General features: G+C 40.5%; 1 protein-coding gene and 1 long non-coding RNA gene across 2 annotated transcripts in view; one reads left to right on the forward strand and one right to left on the reverse strand.

Moving 5' to 3' along the window:
* The window catches only part of adgrv1 (adhesion G protein-coupled receptor V1), a 133,586-nt gene that overhangs the window by 108,237 nt on the left and 6,261 nt on the right, over positions 1–19,088 (reverse strand). Inside the window, exons 7-26 of the mRNA XM_088336404.1 lie at positions 18,888–19,073; positions 18,605–18,785; positions 17,523–17,686; positions 17,322–17,445; positions 16,984–17,244; positions 15,714–15,840; positions 15,358–15,581; positions 12,697–13,416; positions 10,291–10,664; positions 7,957–8,136; positions 5,763–5,943; positions 5,500–5,693; positions 5,291–5,420; positions 4,924–4,998; positions 4,670–4,809; positions 2,936–3,301; positions 2,611–2,854; positions 1,891–2,106; positions 1,599–1,814; positions 1,280–1,524 (exon numbers count right to left, since the gene is read on the reverse strand). Coding sequence (XP_088192530.1) covers positions 1,280–1,524; positions 1,599–1,814; positions 1,891–2,106; positions 2,611–2,854; positions 2,936–3,301; positions 4,670–4,809; positions 4,924–4,998; positions 5,291–5,420; positions 5,500–5,693; positions 5,763–5,943; positions 7,957–8,136; positions 10,291–10,664; positions 12,697–13,416; positions 15,358–15,581; positions 15,714–15,840; positions 16,984–17,244; positions 17,322–17,445; positions 17,523–17,686; positions 18,605–18,785; positions 18,888–19,073 — 4,548 coding nt within the window. The remainder of the gene's footprint in view (positions 1–1,279; positions 1,525–1,598; positions 1,815–1,890; positions 2,107–2,610; positions 2,855–2,935; positions 3,302–4,669; positions 4,810–4,923; positions 4,999–5,290; positions 5,421–5,499; positions 5,694–5,762; positions 5,944–7,956; positions 8,137–10,290; positions 10,665–12,696; positions 13,417–15,357; positions 15,582–15,713; positions 15,841–16,983; positions 17,245–17,321; positions 17,446–17,522; positions 17,687–18,604; positions 18,786–18,887; positions 19,074–19,088) is intronic.
* LOC148366001 (uncharacterized) lies at positions 14,616–19,013 on the forward strand. The gene is made up of 3 exons (XR_015850529.1): positions 14,616–14,746; positions 17,114–17,237; positions 18,893–19,013. It is a non-coding gene; the product is annotated as an uncharacterized LOC148366001 (long non-coding RNA).

The raw sequence follows: 19,088 nt of genomic DNA on the forward strand, positions 1-19,088 counted from the left end.
CAGCACAGGTTGAACATGTATTTGAAGAAAATGGGTTGTTCAAGACACTGCTCCGATGGACGAGGTTCTTTGCTTAAAATGTTGATTGGAAAGGGAAGAACCTATAAAAAGGTGAAAAAAAACGGTTGGCTTTTCAGCTAAAATGATCTCCAATGCCCTGAGTAGAAAAACCTGAGACACGTGGAAGAAAACGGAAGACAACAATTAAAATTGACCGTTGAATAACAATAATGGCAAATGATCAGCTCCAGAAGGATCAAACACAGTCTGCAGTAACCTGTAATTGCGGTGACATTTAACAGACGTCTGTGCGAAGCAAATTTATTTCTGTTAAAAAAAAGGCATGTGCAGAAGAGGTTACAATTCCCCAAAGAACACATCAACTGGTCTAAAGAAAAATGGAGGAACATTAAGAGGACTGATTAAAAGTAAAATTGGATCCAGGGGCCACAGACCGTAAGTAAGACGACCCCGAAATTCTGAACTCGAACCTCAGTACACATTAAAGACAGTAAAGCATGGTGGTGCAAGTATCATGGTCTAGGCATAATGATCCTACTCTGGTGTTGGTCCGATTTATCGCGTACCAGGTATCATGGATCAGTTTGTGTAGTTTAAGATACTTGAAGAGGTTGTGTTGCCTTATGTAGACATGCCCTTGATATTTTCAACAAGGCAATGACCCCAAACACACCAGTAGACTAGCAATGTCTTGGTTCCATATCACTAAATGTTATGGAGTGGCCTGTTAAATCCCCAAATATCAATCTAATCAAGAACTTGTGGGGTGATATCGAAAATGCTGTTTGTGAAGTAAAACCCCAAAAATGTAAATTAATTGTGGAATGTTGTTATGCAATCATGGAGTGAAATACCAACTGAAAGGTGCCAGTTGGTTGACTCTATGCCACACAGATGTGAAGCAGTTATGAAAAACTGCGGTCATGAAACTAAGGATTGCTAAATCCTACCTTTTTGGAGTAAATATAAAATAGTATTGAGTTTGTACAGTCAACAGCAGACACTGCTATTTTTTTAACAAACCCCTTTGAACTATTTGCCCAATTGCACAAACTTCTGAGTGTGCCTATTATTAATGCTAGGTATTGTTTTCTGAGAATCTACTGCACCTGGTAACTTGTTTGGCATGTAACCATTAAAAATATACAAAAACTTGTGATATTCTGGTTAGTCACATTACACTGCTATTATTTTGAACAGCACTGTATATGAGTACTTAGAGTGTACTATTTTGTCACCAATGTTTTATTTTTTTTACCTCAGTGGTTTCAGGCACTTCATCGGCTAAGACCTCCACTCTCAGAGTCTTTAAGGTCTCTCCTGGTGCAAAAGTTACATCTCCAGATGTGGGTTTAATGTCCCCCACTGCGAGCAGACCATTTACAGTGGCCTGCCAATGGACTACCACAGTACCAATAGTCCCGGCATTCCGCACAATTGGCAATTCAACTTCAATGGAGTTGGATGCTGGCTCCTCTAAATTGACTGGAGCAGCGTGGAAGACTGCCATAATAAGAAATAGTTAGCAACTTTTCTGTGACCGTAAATACGTACGTAATAAGTAGTTTCAAACTTACCGAAGGCACCAAAAGGGTCATCAGAAGGCAATATGGTGATAATGGCACGTGTGAGCTCTCCCAACATAGCTCCTCCAGTAGTTTGATTCATTAACTCGACGACAACAGTCTCCTCCAGCTCTGGGACGACATCATTAATGACATAAATAGGCACTGATTTGCTGGATTCCCCTTCAAGGAGCACGACATCAGTGGAGGCGACACTGTAGTCTTCACCTGCAGAAAATATGTTTATCCAGATGGAGTCTACACTACACATCTTAAAGGCTCATATTGTTACTCTGAAACTTACTGACTCTGGCGGTCAAAGGCACAGCTCTGAACTTAACAGATACATCCGCGAAGATCCCCCCGACACGGGTCACGTTTATGATGGGGCCAACATAATCTTCAGATACGCTGATGGCAGAAGCTGACAGCTGAAGGACACCAAAGGCGCCATCACTGGCCTCTATAATCACCTGAGCTCCAATTTCCATGGGTGGACCAAGAGAGGGGGAGTTGAAAACTGCAAAAAAACATTTATAGAGGGTGAAATGCAATTTTTTAGAAAAGCTATTGATTCTGGTATAAATTACCAATCTGACTACATGTGAGAGATCATTTTAACAATAATAAATTTGAGATTTTTTTGTTGAACAACAGATGTTTTTATATTACAAAGAACATTGAGTTAAAATTTTATGTAATAAATGTAGAATTTAAATAAATTGGGAACACATTTGATACGTAAATCAGAGTATGAGGTTTTTCGTTAAAATTGCATCACGACAAAGGCAATTTTCGATAACTCTTATTTGAAGTTCAACGGCAGCAGCTGGTACTGGAAATGGTCTCAAAGCAGCAATAAAATATCCAAGACCAGTAAGCAACACAGATATGAACTATATTTTTTATCCTCTCTGAGAAGCAACTCATAAAAAACTGCTGCTTAAAAATTTTGACATATCTGCCTCATTTTTTATTTTCTGGGTGTGTGTTCTTTTCTCTCCAGCGAGACTGTGTCACTTACTTGGCCTTTCCTGGCCTCCTCTGATGAGCTCAACACGGATCAATTGTACAAACACGGACTCATCTCTCTCAGGGTCCTCATCATCCAACACTCTAACAGTGATGTAGGCTTCGCTTTGATTGGCTGAGAAAATAACAGAATCGAAGACTGGAACAAAGTCCCGCCCCTCGGTGGCTCGACCCACTCCAGGTGTCCTGTAAGGTGCAGGATCTGCTTCTTTTAGTGTCCTGAAAGTGACTCGTACCTTTAATAAATGTGATAAAAACAGCACTGGCTGTAAGAAATATATAATATGTTGTTTTAAATGAGGACACAATTTACACACCTGTCCCATCAACCCTTTCCGGCGCAGTATGGTGAGAGTTACAGTTGAGTCCCCTTCAGGCAGGTGAACGGGCCTTGTGGTGTTGGAGAAAACAAAAACGCCGTAAGGGTTGTCACTGGCAAGGACAGTAAGAGTTGAAGAAGTCCTGACGCCCAGACGGCCATGAGACGCATTAACCAAAGACACGGTAAAATTCCTGTCCAACTCTGGACATTCATCCTGGGCCACTGTAATAATGATGCTTTCTGATGTCTGACCGATGGCAAAAAAGATGCTACCAGACTGGTTTAGGAGCTCCCTTTCCGAGCTGGGATCAGCAATCCAATACACAGTCACATTGGAGAGATCACCAAAGGATCGAACCACCTGAGAGATAGTACATTTAAGCAAATTGTTAGGGAATTGGCACACAAGTAGGTCGAAAAGACAGAAAAATGTAGAAAACAATTGGCAGCCTGCACCTTTTCCTTAGCCTTGTTTAATCCATAACAACAAACCCTCAAGCTTAATTTACGCATGTGGGAGGAGCAGCACTTTGCCCTTACACTGTGTCATCCGTATTGTAGCTACCCCAGTATTTTATTTACAAAGTTTGCATTACATTCATGTTCAACAAACGTCAAGTCCAGCCTTGCAGATTTTAAATATCTTAGGATGAACATTGTTAAAATTATCTCGTAACCAGGAGTATGAGGAAACCAAAAAGTACTGAGCATAGCTCAGTCAGACCCTGCCTGTGTTTTATCCATTTTCTTGCAGAGCATGCTAAAACAGGAAAATGCCAAACAGGACAAGTCCTTTCAAAGTGGTCAGCATCTAAAAATAAATGTTTTATAACTTTATAGGTCCCCGGTTCAAGACTGGGTGGAAACATACGGTAAAATTTGGACTTTGAGCTTCCAACCCTGAGGCTTATGCAATGATGCGGCCAATTTATCCTTTTACTCTAACGACCGCCAGAGGGGCCCAAGCTGTAAAGGTAAGAGTGAGACACGTGGTATATATGTGTTGAGTAAGACGCAAGTTTAATCAAACTTCACGCTATGGGCATGAATAAAACTAGCATGAACAGACCCTCATCATGGAAAAGGTGTCAATCAAAAGAGGAGCACTTACTACCATATTGGGAATAATTTTGCGAGTCTGATGATTTGTAAACGGAAATAATATGGCGAAACAAACCTATTACAAGAAGCAACATCCAACAAAGCAGAATTGTTCAAGGCGGATAACTATTTATCTGTCGGCATTATCGTGTGTTTTGGAGTAAATATCTTACATGGTTAGATTCTATGGATTGTCCTTGATGTATCGTCTTTCTTCGTAAATATCTCATGTTTAAATAAGGAAACATGTGTGGCTTATGTATGTACAAAATGTTTTTTTCCGTTAGAAATGTACTGGGTGCGGCTAATAATCAGGCGCACCTTATAGTCCAAAGTTTACGGTATGTTGGTCTGGAAAGGGATGAGCCCCACCAGCTGTACTTGCCCAAGACACACCAAAGGATATGGTACTCCGACAAACCAACCAACCAAGTACAATCTTACATAAATGCATTTAATTCTGAATATAATATCCTACCCACATTTATCAGTACTTGGTCAGTTTATGACTTAAGAGCAATAAGTGTACTATAGTTTCTGAAGTTGAATTAAGCTTGAATAAAACAAATTCATTGGCCAACAATGTTCACAAATTATGTCCGACTTAATTTTATGAAACTCAACAGACCTTCAAAACCACAGAACTTCGTCCATCCTCTGGTTCTGTCCCATTGACTAAAAGGGATCCAGGACTGAAGTCAAAGACTCCGTGGGCATCATCAGAGGCTGCGATGGTAACAGTGACTCGGGAGGCAGCTCCCAAGCTGGCTAGACAGGCATGGATGATATAATTATTTACCTTGACTAAAGCTGGGTCAGACAATAACAAATTTAAGACAAGAGTACAACAAATCTAAGGAATTTGGGTCAATGGAATCTTACCATGCCGGAGAAAGGATGAATGCAGGAATTCACTCTCTCCACTACCACTTTCCTCAACATGCAAAAACTGTTCCACTGATGGATCACAAACCGGGAGCACACACCAGAAGGAAAAGGTTGGGGGATTCACACCAGTGTAAACAATACAAAAAAAGTTAAAAAAAAAAAACGGGAAGGCAGGTTGGTAGGTAGTTGGTCACAACACACAGGAGGCCTACAATAGCACAGTTACTCTGTAAATTTGCCTACAGTTTAAGGATTGAGATTTTTTAAACCAATCATTTTGCACACTTGCGAGTAACTGCTGCTAAACAGGCATTTAGGACAAACAAAAGTAGTAATACATTCAACTGTTTCGTTTTCTCACCTCCTCCTTCTGTATTAAAGAGCTCCACTCTAAATTCCTTGTCCAGCTCTGGAACAGGATTGTCAATGATTGTGACCGTGACAAACTTTACCCTTTCCCCAGGAAGAAAATCCAGCACACCGTCTGAATCCTGATGACAAAATAAAATTACTTGCTCTGAGACATTATCACATTATATGATGTGCAACAATTAAAGGGATTAAGGAAACCTCATAATCTTCAGGGCTGGATGCTGTGAATGGGGTCGTCCTGTATCCTACCAGGACCCGTCCCAGGAGTCCTTGAGCCCTGGCCACTGGGAGCCGAATCTGCCCGTCTTCCTCTTGAACTGTGATGTGGGCAGGTTCTAATGCAGGAGGAATCAATCCCTTGCCCAGTTGTTCAGATTGGAACTGTAGCAAGCCTGCAAGCATGAAAAAGTAAATCAATAAATGCACGAACATTAGATGAATTAATACATAAATGAAAATACCATAAGGATGATCGCTTGCCATGACAGTGACAGTGTTTACAGAATTACTGGGGTCAATGCTTGCCCCGCTGGTGGGGGTAGAACCCGTCTTTCCATCACTGGAACTCGCTGATACAAGCGTGACTTGAAAGTTTTCTGTGAGTTCGGGTAGGTTGTCATCCAACACCAAAAGGTTTAGCACCTAAATTAAATGTGTAGGGATGAAATAATGTAAATGAATACGTGGGTTCAGTTATGGCAGTATATTTTTGTAATACAAATATTGGACTGTCCACTAAGTGGGGCTAGTCACCAAGAAACACAAAAATAATGAATGAATGATATACCGCTGCATAATAAGCACTTTTAAAGTAGAGGTAAGACAGGGCCCGGCCCAAACCGGGCATAAAATGTCAATCATTAAGTCTGGCTTTTCTCTTGCCTTTTAATTTCGTGGAGAATCTGCACAGCATGCATGCTGTTTATCACACATACTTTTACTTAAGTCATCAATTTTTACATCTACCTTAATATTATTATTCTAAAGTTACAGCACACTTGATTTGAGAGACCGAGCCCGAAGTAAACCCGAAGGTGCACCTCAGCTCAGCTTCAGGTTTACATGGGCCGGGTCCTTCAAGTCAATTAATTAGTCAGGTTTGGGCTGGTTGGGGCTTCTACACCTGCAGTCCAGGACAAGCTTCTGTTTTTTTTTTTAGGCCCGGTCTTACTTCTAACTCAAATATACGACGCAAATACAACACCATCAAACATTAAAATGCAATAAAGGTATGAGAATTATACCTCATTGTCATTAATAACAACATTGTTTCTTACCTCTGATGTATGTATTATCATTATTTCATAATTTGTTTTTACTTTTTTCCAATAAAATAACAAAATAATAACACAGTTAAACAAATATTTTACTTTCTGACTGAAATCGACATTACACCTTCTTTTGTTGCGCATCCAAGTATGTAAAATTGTTAGATGCGCTCGATAAATACTTCCTTTTCCATCTTTTGGGGGTTGGGGTTGGTATTTGGACTGTATTTGAAACAGTCCTTTTTTACTTTCACAATTTTCATTCTACAATTAAAGAAAACCACGACCACGCGCGTGATAGTACTCTGTCCCCTTCAGCAAAATGTGCTTCGAGGCCGGATTATCGATGAAAAAGGTAAGATAAAAGCAAAAAAGTGTGGTGGAAAAAATAAATAAAAAGGATTTTTAAACTCCGTGACCCTACTGAGGATGAGTGGTGCAGATAATGGATGGATGGATGGATGGATGGATTTTTAAACTCAGTTGGGCATTATTAACACATACCTAATTGAGAAAATATTTAATTTGAAACATTTTAATAACAGCTCAAACTACGCACCCCACCTTCAACATTCAACATTAATTTATTACAATGGTGCCTTCTGCTGCCAAGACGGTATTTTGTCACTGAGTTTAGTGGTAAACTGCTGTGCCGGGCTGCTACACACGGTGGTGCTGCACATTGAATAAAAAAATGATTGATTAAAAGCACCAGCTGGAAAAAAATGCATCTCCACAGGTGGACATAAATCGAGCAGGTTGCAAGGTAGTTCTTAACTGTACTTATAATGAGAACAATTATTTGCCAGAGGAAGGTTTTTTTTAGATGTAATATTATCATAGTCGTCTTGTTTGTTGGTTTTATGACCAAAGACAAGATATCAGATCAAATGGAAAGTTTAATTAATTTTAGGAAATATTGATACATATAGGTCTTTACAATTATTTAGCATCCCCCTATTTAGTGAAAATGAAGTGTACATGTCAAAAGTACTAGTGGTTTTGGTTATTGGTATGAGTGTAGGTATATAATAATAATAATAATAATAATTTCCTTGTATTGTCATTCTGTGTAACAATGTACACAGAACGAAATGTCGATTGCACCTGACCCGTTGTAGCGAGCCGATGCAGCCGCAGCCAACAGAGGGCGCCGCCGACCACTTTTTAAGTCTTAGGAATGACTCAGCCGGGGCGCGAACCACCGACCTCCCAGTCTCAAAGCGGGCGCCTTACCATCTAGGCTACTGAGCTGGTATCACATATATATTCATTAAATATGATTTTACTTAGTTACGGCCTTCAAAGGTGCAATTGTACTGACTTATTACGTACTGAACAACCATTCAGAAGACATTTAAGCAACCAGTGAGTCATCACCACACACCTCCGAGCGCTGCCCAGTCATGAAAAGCACAGCTCCAGTGGCATTGATAAAATCTTCATGTGCCGGCATCCCCTCATCAACGCTATTCATTTGGGTCACAATATAATTGACATAAACATTGTCCAGAGAACCTCGCATCCTCTCAATCACACAGGAAACGGTGGAACCTTCCTCAGTGGTCTTGAGAAAAAAACAGAAAGAAGGGGAAGAGATGATATAAAGCATATAAAAAAATAACTGTATATTTCAAGTAATACCAGCCACTATTAGGTCTGATTGTCCTGTTTCTAAAGGAATGCCTCAGTCCTATACCACCTATTGCACTGATGGACTTTAGCAATGGTACACCGTCTCCAGTTTCAAGGTTGGGAATCCCGATCTACTTCTACAGGAATGCCGCTGAGTAATACACTAGCGACAGCTACACCATCTGTCGCTCCACCTGAGACCATCGCAACCAATTGGAATAAAAAGGGAGAGCATGGGCTTGTCGCAACCATGCATGAAAACCAATGAAATATGCAACACTGGGATTCTCTTACACGTAGTAATGCTGATGCCTTTTTTGTAAAAAAACATCTGAGCGATGACAGTTTAATATTTACATGCCTGATTCTAAAGTAACGGTCAAATGTATATGGGGGAACTGCCAGTTAACCAAAATCCATTATGTAATTGACGTCCAACATGTAATTTATGTATTTTTTTCAAACTTTTTGGGGTATGAAAATGTTTTGTGCCATAGTAATTGCCAACTGTTTTTAGTATCAATTACGGTAATCTTTAGAAAAAGTATATTACAAATCCTGAGAATTTAGTCTTTAAAAGTGAATACCCCCTTTATATTTTATTTGTCTTTCAGGACAAAAACAGATCGTCTTTGTGTTCAATCAAAATAAAACATTACACCGACACAGTAGTGTAACCATATAGTTCACAATTTTGTAAATGTAATATTTTAAATAATTGGTCAGCCCATGTGTGTATTATTTTATTTTTCATTCTTTACAATTGAATTATGACTGTTTTATTACCACATTAAAAATGCTATTTATGAAAGTAGACGTAGTGACAGGTATTTGCTTATACTTTAGTTGATCCAATTAATTTATTGAAAAACAATCGACAAATTCATCAAACATTAAACTATATTTTGTTGGTACAGTCAAAGCTATTTTTAATAGCACAATAGCATCTATTTTAGATCTTTATTACATTTTTTTCTCTTTCTTCATCCATCTTTTGTCACTGTTCTGTAACCAGCCTTGAGCATTATTTGCAGCTGAAAAGGTCCTTTAAAATTGAAATTGTAAAAAAAAATAATTACCGGTAAAAATAAAAAAGATATTGGCGCTAGATAGACTATACATGAGCTACACTGTAAACCATAGTTATTGTAAGCGTGGTCAGAGTGAAGTCATAAAGTGATCATTTTTTAGACAGCAGAAAACAAAAACATTTTATTGACTAGTCTTTATGAAACATATTTCCTGGACTAAAAGGAGTAACTTAAAAAACAAAATTTGGCCAGAAATTTCAAAATGCACCTTATAACCTAGTGAACATCCTATACTGCAAAATACTGTGGCTAAGAGTGGAAATGCATACAGCATATAAACACGTGTGCGTTACTACAAGAGGTTTTACGGTATAGTACTGTGGTTGTGCTGAGATTGATCAATCGAAAAACAGTGAATCGAATGTGTGTCGTAGCAGTGCCATCACTTATCCATTCGACCACCAGTAGTTCAGAAAAAAGACAAAAAGTCGTTTGAATTTGTCTCATTATCAGACTATTTTTACGATGCCAGAAACAAATGTTAAGATAATTGATAAAACAGAAAAATCGCCCTGAAGGATATAAAATAAGGCAAAAAAGCACGGTGATGGAAACTACTCATTGGTGGATCTGATGATATATTGGCCTTTGCATTTATTTATATCTTTCAGGAAGACTTTCTGTTTTCTACATACTCTTACATTCGTTTCAAGCACCGTAAGTAAAAATAGTGTTAGAATGAGATCAAATCTGATGCCTTTTCATGTCACCTGTTTCATTAGTTGTCTAGTCGTTGGGTATCGACGTTTTCACCGTCGCAATGATCGCAGCAAGGCTTTAGGGCTAGGACCTTAGCTTAGCCTTTTGGCTGAGAGTAAGTGTCCCGGCTCCTAGGCTTTGTAGCGTATTATGAACTGACCGATAACGGATAATGGATAATGAATAACGAAGATAGAACAATAACCCTTAAAAACCCCAAAACCCCACCGTCGCATTTAATTGAACATACTACACCTTCAAAATTGCACTATTTGGTGTTAGTGCAGTGCACTTACATCAGGTATGCAACCACCGGTAAATCGAAAAAGCCCATTGGCGTTGTCACTCTTCATGACACGTATCACAGCCGTTGGTCTTGGGGAAGGCAGGCGGGGACCACCACGCACAGCCACCAGCTGAAGGTAGAAGGTCTCCTCCCCTTCCTCTTCATCATCATTCTTGACTTCCACCACAAAGGACTTCTGGATCTCTTCCGGCTGGTAGCGCAGGTAACCCGATACACTCCGCAGGTCTGATTTCGCCGGCTGGCTGTGGAGTTCATGCATTTGGATGTGGTTCAGCCGGCTACGGTATAGGCGGACGTCTTGAAGGAGGCCCGTGTATTGCTGTTGACCACTTGGATCTGATCCAATGAATGTAGGAGCGGGTCCTAGAGTGGGCACACATATAGAAACCAATAATCCATCAGATAAAAATTTGTTGTGAACAGGATAAAACTCATCAGACACTGACATTTTTTTCTGTATGCTGTATAAAAATAATCAATGCACACCAAGAAAAATCTTCTCCTCCCCCCCATTCAAAATCCTGGAACATCAAATACACAGACACACAAACTGAATAAAATAATGGCAAGGTACCAACTAACCATACAAATAGGTAAAAAAAAATATCAACATAAATAAGACAATAAAGGGGGTTCCATAATCTTGTCGTAAACTCTTTTGAGGCTCCATAATATTGCAGTAAATTGTTTTGATGTGTCTGATTTATGTGTAAAATTCCTGATTTTACATTTACAGCAATTATTTTTGCTTAATGTAACTCTTCAGTGACATTTGGTATACTGTAATCCCTTCCAAAGCAAAAACGGGCAATTTAAAAACCACCTTTGCAAAACTATCTAACTGCAAGTTGAAGAACCACTTCGAGACAAAAACATCTGACAAAACCGATAATTATTTATGTTTTAACCATGATTGAAGTTAACCAAAGAGCCTTTCGGGATATTCCTGACGACAGCTCTCAGTCCACTACAGGCTAAGACTATTGTCTCCGGTAATTGGAGGGAAAAGGAATAAAAGAAGACGCTGAGTGATTCCTTTGAGCAATAATGACATCCAACTGGGCTCACTCAAGCGTTGCAGACACTCTATAGTTCTGAACAATGAAGGCCGGGCCAAGTGGTGGGTGGTGCGTGTGTTTGTGTGTTACGTCCGGGTGTACATTTTTAAGTGAGGATGGACATGTTGGTTTAAAATGTACAACAACGTGAGACAACAGAACAACATCCCTATTTCATTTATAGACTCTATCATTAAAACAAATTGATAAATGCTGCCTCACTGACACTGACCATGGTGCTGAAACTGTAGTCTAGCTGCACTAAGTGAAGAAGGATTTTTCTTTTTGTTTTATTCTCCTTCTATGCGACTGTGTTCTATAGCTGCTCCTTCCAATTTCTTCCGCTCATCCGGGGTAGCACACTCAGAGGGGAATTCCAGACCTCCCTATCCCAAGTCACTTCATACGGCTAATCCGACAGGCTCATGAGGCGTTCCCAGGTCAGACTAGAGACATAGTCTCTCCAGCGTGTCCTGGGTATCCCCAGGGCCTCCTGCCAACCATGACACACCCACAAGAACTCAAGGCGGATCTTATCAATCTCTAGGGCCCTGCCACGTAGGACCTTTAAGACCACCTTGGGGACTTCAACCCCAGAGACAAGAGAGCTAACCTAAGAGTCCCCAGGCTCTGCTTCCTCAGAAGAAGACGTGTTGGTGTGATTGAGGATGTCTTTATAGTATTCTGTCCACCGCTTCACAACGTCCCGGGTCGAGGTAAGCAGCGTCCCATTTCCACTATAGACAGTGTTGATGGCACACATCTTGACCCCCCTACGATGCCGGATGGTGGACCAGCATTCCCTTAAAGTCGCCAAACTCATCCTATGCCCAAGTTTTTGCCTTGGCAACTGCTGAAGCCACATTTCGCATGGCCAGAACATTCTTGCCAGCTGCGTCCAGAGTCCCAGAGGCCAGAAGGGCCAGGTAAGACTCCTTCTTGACCACCAACGTGTTTGAGGGTTGCCGTCACGGCAGGCACCGAATACCTTACTGCCACAGCTCCAATCAGCCGCCTTCGAAGATGGAGGCATGGAACCTAGTCCATTCGGACTTGATGTCCCTCGCCTCCCTCGGAACATGAGCGAGGTGTCAAATTTCATTAGTAAATTTAAAAATATAAATTGTAAAATTGGTGTTAGTAAAAATTAAATAAGGATGTGTCCAACATAATATAGGGACTGAAAAAGCAAATTATAAAAAGTTGAGTCATAGATTTGATCATTCCTACAAGAAGACAAAGAGTATATGCCTGTACTCAGGCATTTTTGTTAATCTATAAAATAACAAATTTCAAAAAAAGTTACTGCTACTGATCATAAACAAAAAGCAAATTACCGTCAGCGATTGCTTCTCCCTTGATGCTCTTGAGGCCTCCAGGAATTGGGTTCCCATCCAGGAAAAACTCAACAATCCCGTCATCCACTGTAATGGTCACATGTACCCAGGTATTATCTTCCACAAATTTGGCTGCAGAGGCCTGGGCTACTTGGGAGTTGTTTGATCCATTGATGGTGTAATAAAACGTGATTGTGATGTGAGACTCATTGGTATGGATTTTCACACCATAATACAGAGTGTTGTTCAGGAATCCTTTAGATACTATAAAGCCATCAGTAGCCGCTTCAGGGTTCAGCCAAGCTGAGAATGTCAGGTTGCTTGGGACAGTAGGGGACTCTTCGGGGGAAATAGTCCCATAGGCACCGTGAAGCCCAGAGAAAAACCACGTGTCTGTTGCAGAGTGGTGTCTTCTGGCACGAGGCTTGAGCTGTACTGTATCTGGGAAGGAAGCTAAAAGTAGCAGATCATCCATCAAAGGAAGGCCTAGTGGGAAACGTTCCGACACAATCTCCCAACCAAGGCGAACATCGCCAAACACGCCCTGCTGTCGGAGGATGGTAAAGGAAACAACATCTGCCATATCCTCCTCTGACAGTATATCCTCTGCTACCTCTTGGTCCAGATTGCTGTCGGCGATGGCAAACAACCCATACGGGTCGTCGTTGGAAGGAATGACAAGCAAGGTATTCAGAGATGTTTCATCAAGTCGACCACCAACTCCTGGGTAACCATATATAAATAATCATTAAAACAGATGTTACAAAACATATCATTTCGCAATCTAAGAATGAACAGAATACTCCCAGGTTACTGCGTCCCTTAATGACAATGTGTTCATTTTACAATGCTGAGAAATACGTTTTTTGGACCCTTGTTATGGCATTTGACCCACCATACAAAATAAAAAAATTGTGTGTGTCCAAACATATACAAGAATCAGCCTGCAATTGACTATGCAAGTTATGGCTCTAATAAGACTGTCTGTAATTGGTTGACGTCATATAAAATGCTGGTCTGCTTTTGGTTTGTGTAACGTAGAATTATGAAGATGCAGATAGGCTATTGGCTAAACTTCCTTTCACAATGCCTTTCTCTCTCTTCATTCAGTCCAAAATCTTGTGTGATTCGAAAAAACTTTGCGAGTCAGTGATTCAGTATTGTATGTTTTGCACTGGATATATTAGTTTTGGTTCCTAAAACTTGCAGGCTAAAGGGGAAGCAAAAAATGAAAACCATGGAATCAAAGATTGTGATACAAAGAAGGCAGATAAATCATTACATCGCTAAGGTTTAGGGCTGCAAAATTAAGGGAAATGTAATCTATATCTCGATGTCACGTAGTGCGATATTGTAACCGCAAAACACTGCAATTTCTTTTTTTTTTAAGGATTTATAGTTCCAGATTGTTATTTGAGTGATTGGGTGTTTGGCCAAAAGGAATTCTTACATTTTAGGGTCTAACAGCACCGGCAATTCAGAAGCAGGTTTTAATGGCTCCAACCAATAAAGGCGAGGGAAATTTTGCAAGACGTGTGTGCACAACTTTGAAACAGCCGGGGGCACAACTGGCCACCAAAACGAACACAACAGCTCATAGCTTTAGCGACTTGTTAAATTGAAAATGAAAAATCATAAACACCAGCTGGTGCTCCCTGGATTTTTAGGCGGCGTCAAAAGGAAAAAGCTAACTAGGCTAATTATTCTAAAACCACGACTGCCGAAAGTGGCCAGTTAGCAATGCCAGATCCATTACCTATAAAACACACAACTTTGAGCTACTACCCGTAGAAAAACGTTTCATCTGTATTTTCGTCATCACAAAGAGCTTGCAGAAGTCGTGGTTACTGGTCACTAGCGTGTAGCTAGCCATCTGCTCTCTAAATCCTTTTCGTACACTGCAAGGAGTAGCCCTTCAATTTCATTGTATTTTTGCATAATGGCGACAAAGACCATTTGTTCAACTGGAAATCTGTTTTTATTTGTAGATCTATAATTGTTTTTTATGTTACAGTCGTATACTCTCAGTCCCCAAGGACGTCATCTCGAGGTAAGTTTGCATGTCACTATGTTCAAGTTCTCCCTAAAAACAAAACAAGCAGAGAAATGCACTTAACTTTTAAAATCCAAAATCACATGGAAGTTGCAGTATAAGCCTGAAAAATCGCTATCTAGTTTTTTTCCAAAATCGTGCAGCCCTACAAAGGTGTATGGCCATAACCAATCAATTATTGGGACGGTTTTAAGAATAATGACACAAATAAAGCAACAACGTCTTCTGAAGACATGACAGACATCACAAGTGGAAGTTTTAAAATTAGTTTTCATTTTAATCCACCGCTTCCCCCTCCTCCTGCATCCAACCAGTAACTCAACTGTACCAGCTGAAGTCACATCACACTAAAGGTAAACACAATTTATTTTTTCCTTTACATGTATGCGTATCTATGTTGTTGAATCATATACACTTACATAAAAGTAGAGCCAAATGTATTAAAATCTTTTATTCTGATTTTTTTATCCAGGGTACGAGGGGTTAGGAACGCATCAGCTAACCGTAGGTTTTTATCCACCGCCATACAACAGTTTCCCCTTATGAACCCCACCTCAGAACAGATTTATGTCCTATCCCGGGGGTCTACTGTCCTTTGTTTAACTCACCAGATACATTAACCAGCCTGAGAACAAAGAACTCATTGAACTCTGGAATTTGATCCAAAATGGCCTCCAGGACAATTGGTTTAGAATGTTCTCCAGTGGTGAAAGTGATTGAACCAGATGTGTTGATAAATTCTTGACTTCCCAACAATGGTGTGATGGAGTCGTTGGCGTATACTTGCCAGAAAACTGTCACATCACCAAAATTTCCACGTGCACGCAAGACACTGTGAAGATGAAACATCAAAAGAGGGCATGATTTAATAATGACTTCTACTTTGATATACAAGTATAGAAATACAATTAAAAGAAGTGACGAAAACTACATAACAAATTTACAAATAAGGATTTTGTCATACTAGAAGTTAGTGCTTTCCCCCTCCTGGACTGTCTTTTCCATTGGCTCCAGTGAAAAAATGCCATTAGCGTCATCATTGGCCTCAATAATCACAGTAGCTGTATCCGCTCCATACACCACAGCATCACCTTCAAAGAAAGAGTCAAGTTTATATTTAGGTCAAATTACACATTTGAGCAGTGAATGAGTAATCCTATCAATCACATACTCTTGGTTGCCAGCCAATTTTACTCACTAAAATAGGCATGCAGGTATTTTCCCATAATAACATTTTAGGGGGGACACAATTGCAAGGTCTCTGCATGAAATTGACTAATCTCTGACATGAAGGATATTGACTTGCATGTCATCAGCAAGCCACCTTTACACCAGAGCGAGGCCAACTGGTCTTTGTGTGGAAGATTATTTGGAACCTGGTAATTAAGGTCCTGTCGGGTCTTTTATTCCTTGGCTGGCACACAATATGGAGATTAAGAGAATACTGGAGACAGCTCAGTATGCATCCCAAATGTATGCACATCAAGCGGTCTAAACTAGTATGGACAATTTTTCCATCAGTTTGTATTACTGTTTCTGAAGAAATACACAAAGTTACATTTTGCTATAAAGTATTTCATCAATTTTCGAGTTCCGTAACCTCCAGTATCTGTCCCAAATGTATATTATTATTGATTTATCTCTCCAGGACATATCTATTTTATGTTCTGCCCCCACAGTGATAACACCACAGTTGTATCCATCCATATGTATTTAAAGTCCATGCTCCTAGCAAGCCAAGTGTGTGCACAACTTGTAAACAGAACTTACGAAGCTATGTAGCGAACTTTAGGCTTAAGAAAGCCTAGCACTTTTTTTGGGTGAGTGACATGAGTGTAATCATCCTTTGTTTGATCTTAAATGTTAATTGCAGAAATAATGTCTATTTTCGTAATGACGTTGCTCATGCTTGCACCCCTGACCGTTTGTCAACAGCATGGATAAGAGGTTATTCGATTGTCATTGGTCTTGAAAAAATGATTTATTTGGATGCTCCAATCAGCAGCCAGAAATCAGAGGGCAGGTCTCTGATTGGTTTGAGTGTCCTGGAGCATAAGGTGACACTAATTATGCATTTATCTGTGGAACCTATTACTAGAAAGAAAAAATGCAATGTCAAGGGGAAAACTGGTTTCCTAGCACGATTAGCACTTAATATATAAATGGGCAGTCTATACTTCCAAATAAAAATATGTTGGCCATTGTCAATTATTCTTTAATATCTGACTACTCACCAGTGGCGTTACACAAGACAATGTAGAAATGTTCATCAGTTTCTGGTATGTTGTCATCTTCTATGGCCACGGTGAAATTTTTCAACCATTGCCCGACGTCAAAGATTAAAACTGTGTCATTACTGAGCAGGATGAGATCAGCAGGCGACGCGTCGCCATATTCCACACGGTACGCCACCATACCAACATGGTTTGTTTGACCAGCGCGCACAACGCTGAAGTTGGCCAGACCTCCTTCCCCCAGCCGAACAATGGTAGGTTCTTAATGGTTTATAGAGACAACATTGACAAATAAGTTAAGATTATATGGTTGTGTAATTACGTAGTAATAATCCTACCAGAAAAATAAATGGGGTCATCATTTTTGCTGATCTGAAAACGGGTTGTGATATTTTTCCCAAGCCTAGCACCACCACTGGCGTTGAAAAGAGTGATTGTGAAGTTCTCAGGTCCTTCTGGGATCTATGAAGAAAAAAAAAACAAGTAATCAAAATCGTAGCAGGATTGCATATGATTCAGTGATTATATCTTGACTATACCTCGTCAGGTAAAGATTGGATGGTAAAGTTTTTCATAGATTCGCCCGCCTTGAACGTGAGGTTTCCTTGAAGGGGGATGGCATCTTTAGATGCAGCTGTTTCTAGGGACCAGGAAACTGAAACATCTCCAAAGAGGCCCTTGCTTCTCTCCACGGAGTAGGTTACTATGAATTAGAATACATAGAGGGATGCGTTGTTTAGATAATACACCAAATATTGGGCTAAAAAAAAATGTTTTCCTTTGCTACAGTGGACGCCTGGGTTGCGACTTCCCTACCTAGTGAGGTTTTTAGTACACCTTGCTTTGGCATTTTCCCCACTTTTGTCATGATTACTGATTCGGGGCACCTGTGGCTGCCCCGTTGGCGCCAACAGCCACGGATCCTGATTGGCTGTTGGACTCTTTTTAAACTCTTCTCTTCCTGAAAGATCCCGTCAGATCGTCTGCAAACCTATACTCCAAGCTAGGCAAGCTCTCCGACTCTATCCTGCCCTGTTTTCTGTCTGATACCTGTTGCCGACCTCTTTTCTGGACCCGTTTATGTTTTTGCTCCTCCGCCCTGCTGTCAACGACTACCTTCGCTCGACACGGAAGTGTCACTTCCGCGTTCCTGCTTTCTGCTACCCGTGACCGACGATCATCGGATCGTGGATGCAAGTCCTGTTCTCCTTCTTAATAAAAACTGAGTAAAACGAACGCAATCGGGTCCCGTCTCCGTTCCTGGTCCGTGACAACTTTACTGCATCAAAAATTGAAAATTAGTTCACATGGCCAAAATCTTGTTTGTGCCCATTACTGTGTGAGTTGCATGCCTCACATGTTGTTAAGATGCCGTTCTGCTATTGTCATTGTCACATAACATGCTAGTCTGCTATTGCTTTGCTTCACGGCATCATGAAAATACTGAAATGCTATAGGCTGAACTCCCTCCCACAATGCCTTTCTCTCTCTTCGTTCGGTTCCGAATCTTGTGTACTTTGTAAAGACTTAGCGAGTTACCCACTGTATTGTTTGTACTGTGTTCATCATGTATGGATTCTAAAGTTTCCAGTAATGCTAAAGGGAGAAGCAAAATCATTACCTTGGAAAGTCTCATTGCCTTTGCTCTCGTGCATGGTAAGGAGTGCTCGAGATGGAACAAACTGGATGACGCCAAATGAGTCGTCATTCCTGCGCACTGTGACGTTGACTTCCCGGTGGCTCCCAAAGCGACTGGGAGGAGTGCTGTGACTCTTGAGCACCACAGAAAAGGTCTCATCCAGCTGAGCAAGAACAAAGACCATTTAACTCAACTTTTGCTGTTTTCAAGCTATTTTAGGAAAACCGCAGGATTACTGTATTGTTATGATTTAATATATTCTTACTTCAGGCACACCGTCAGACTTTGCCACCAGGGCCACCATCACCTCCCTCTCTCCCGGTTTGAACTCCAAGATCCCTGGAGCGCCAAAGAATTCGTTATTGCCCGCAGGTATGACATCATAGCGCACCAGCTGTTTCAGCAGCTGTCCCTGGGCTCTGACCACATGTAGCTCCACGGTCTCACCCTCCTGGAAGGAGAAGTA

This window comes from Urocampus carinirostris, chromosome 5, assembly GCF_059441175.1.
Source record: "Urocampus carinirostris isolate Australia breed hairy pipefish chromosome 5, RoL_Ucar_1.0, whole genome shotgun sequence".
NCBI classification, from domain to species: Eukaryota; Metazoa; Chordata; class Actinopteri; order Syngnathiformes; family Syngnathidae; genus Urocampus; species Urocampus carinirostris.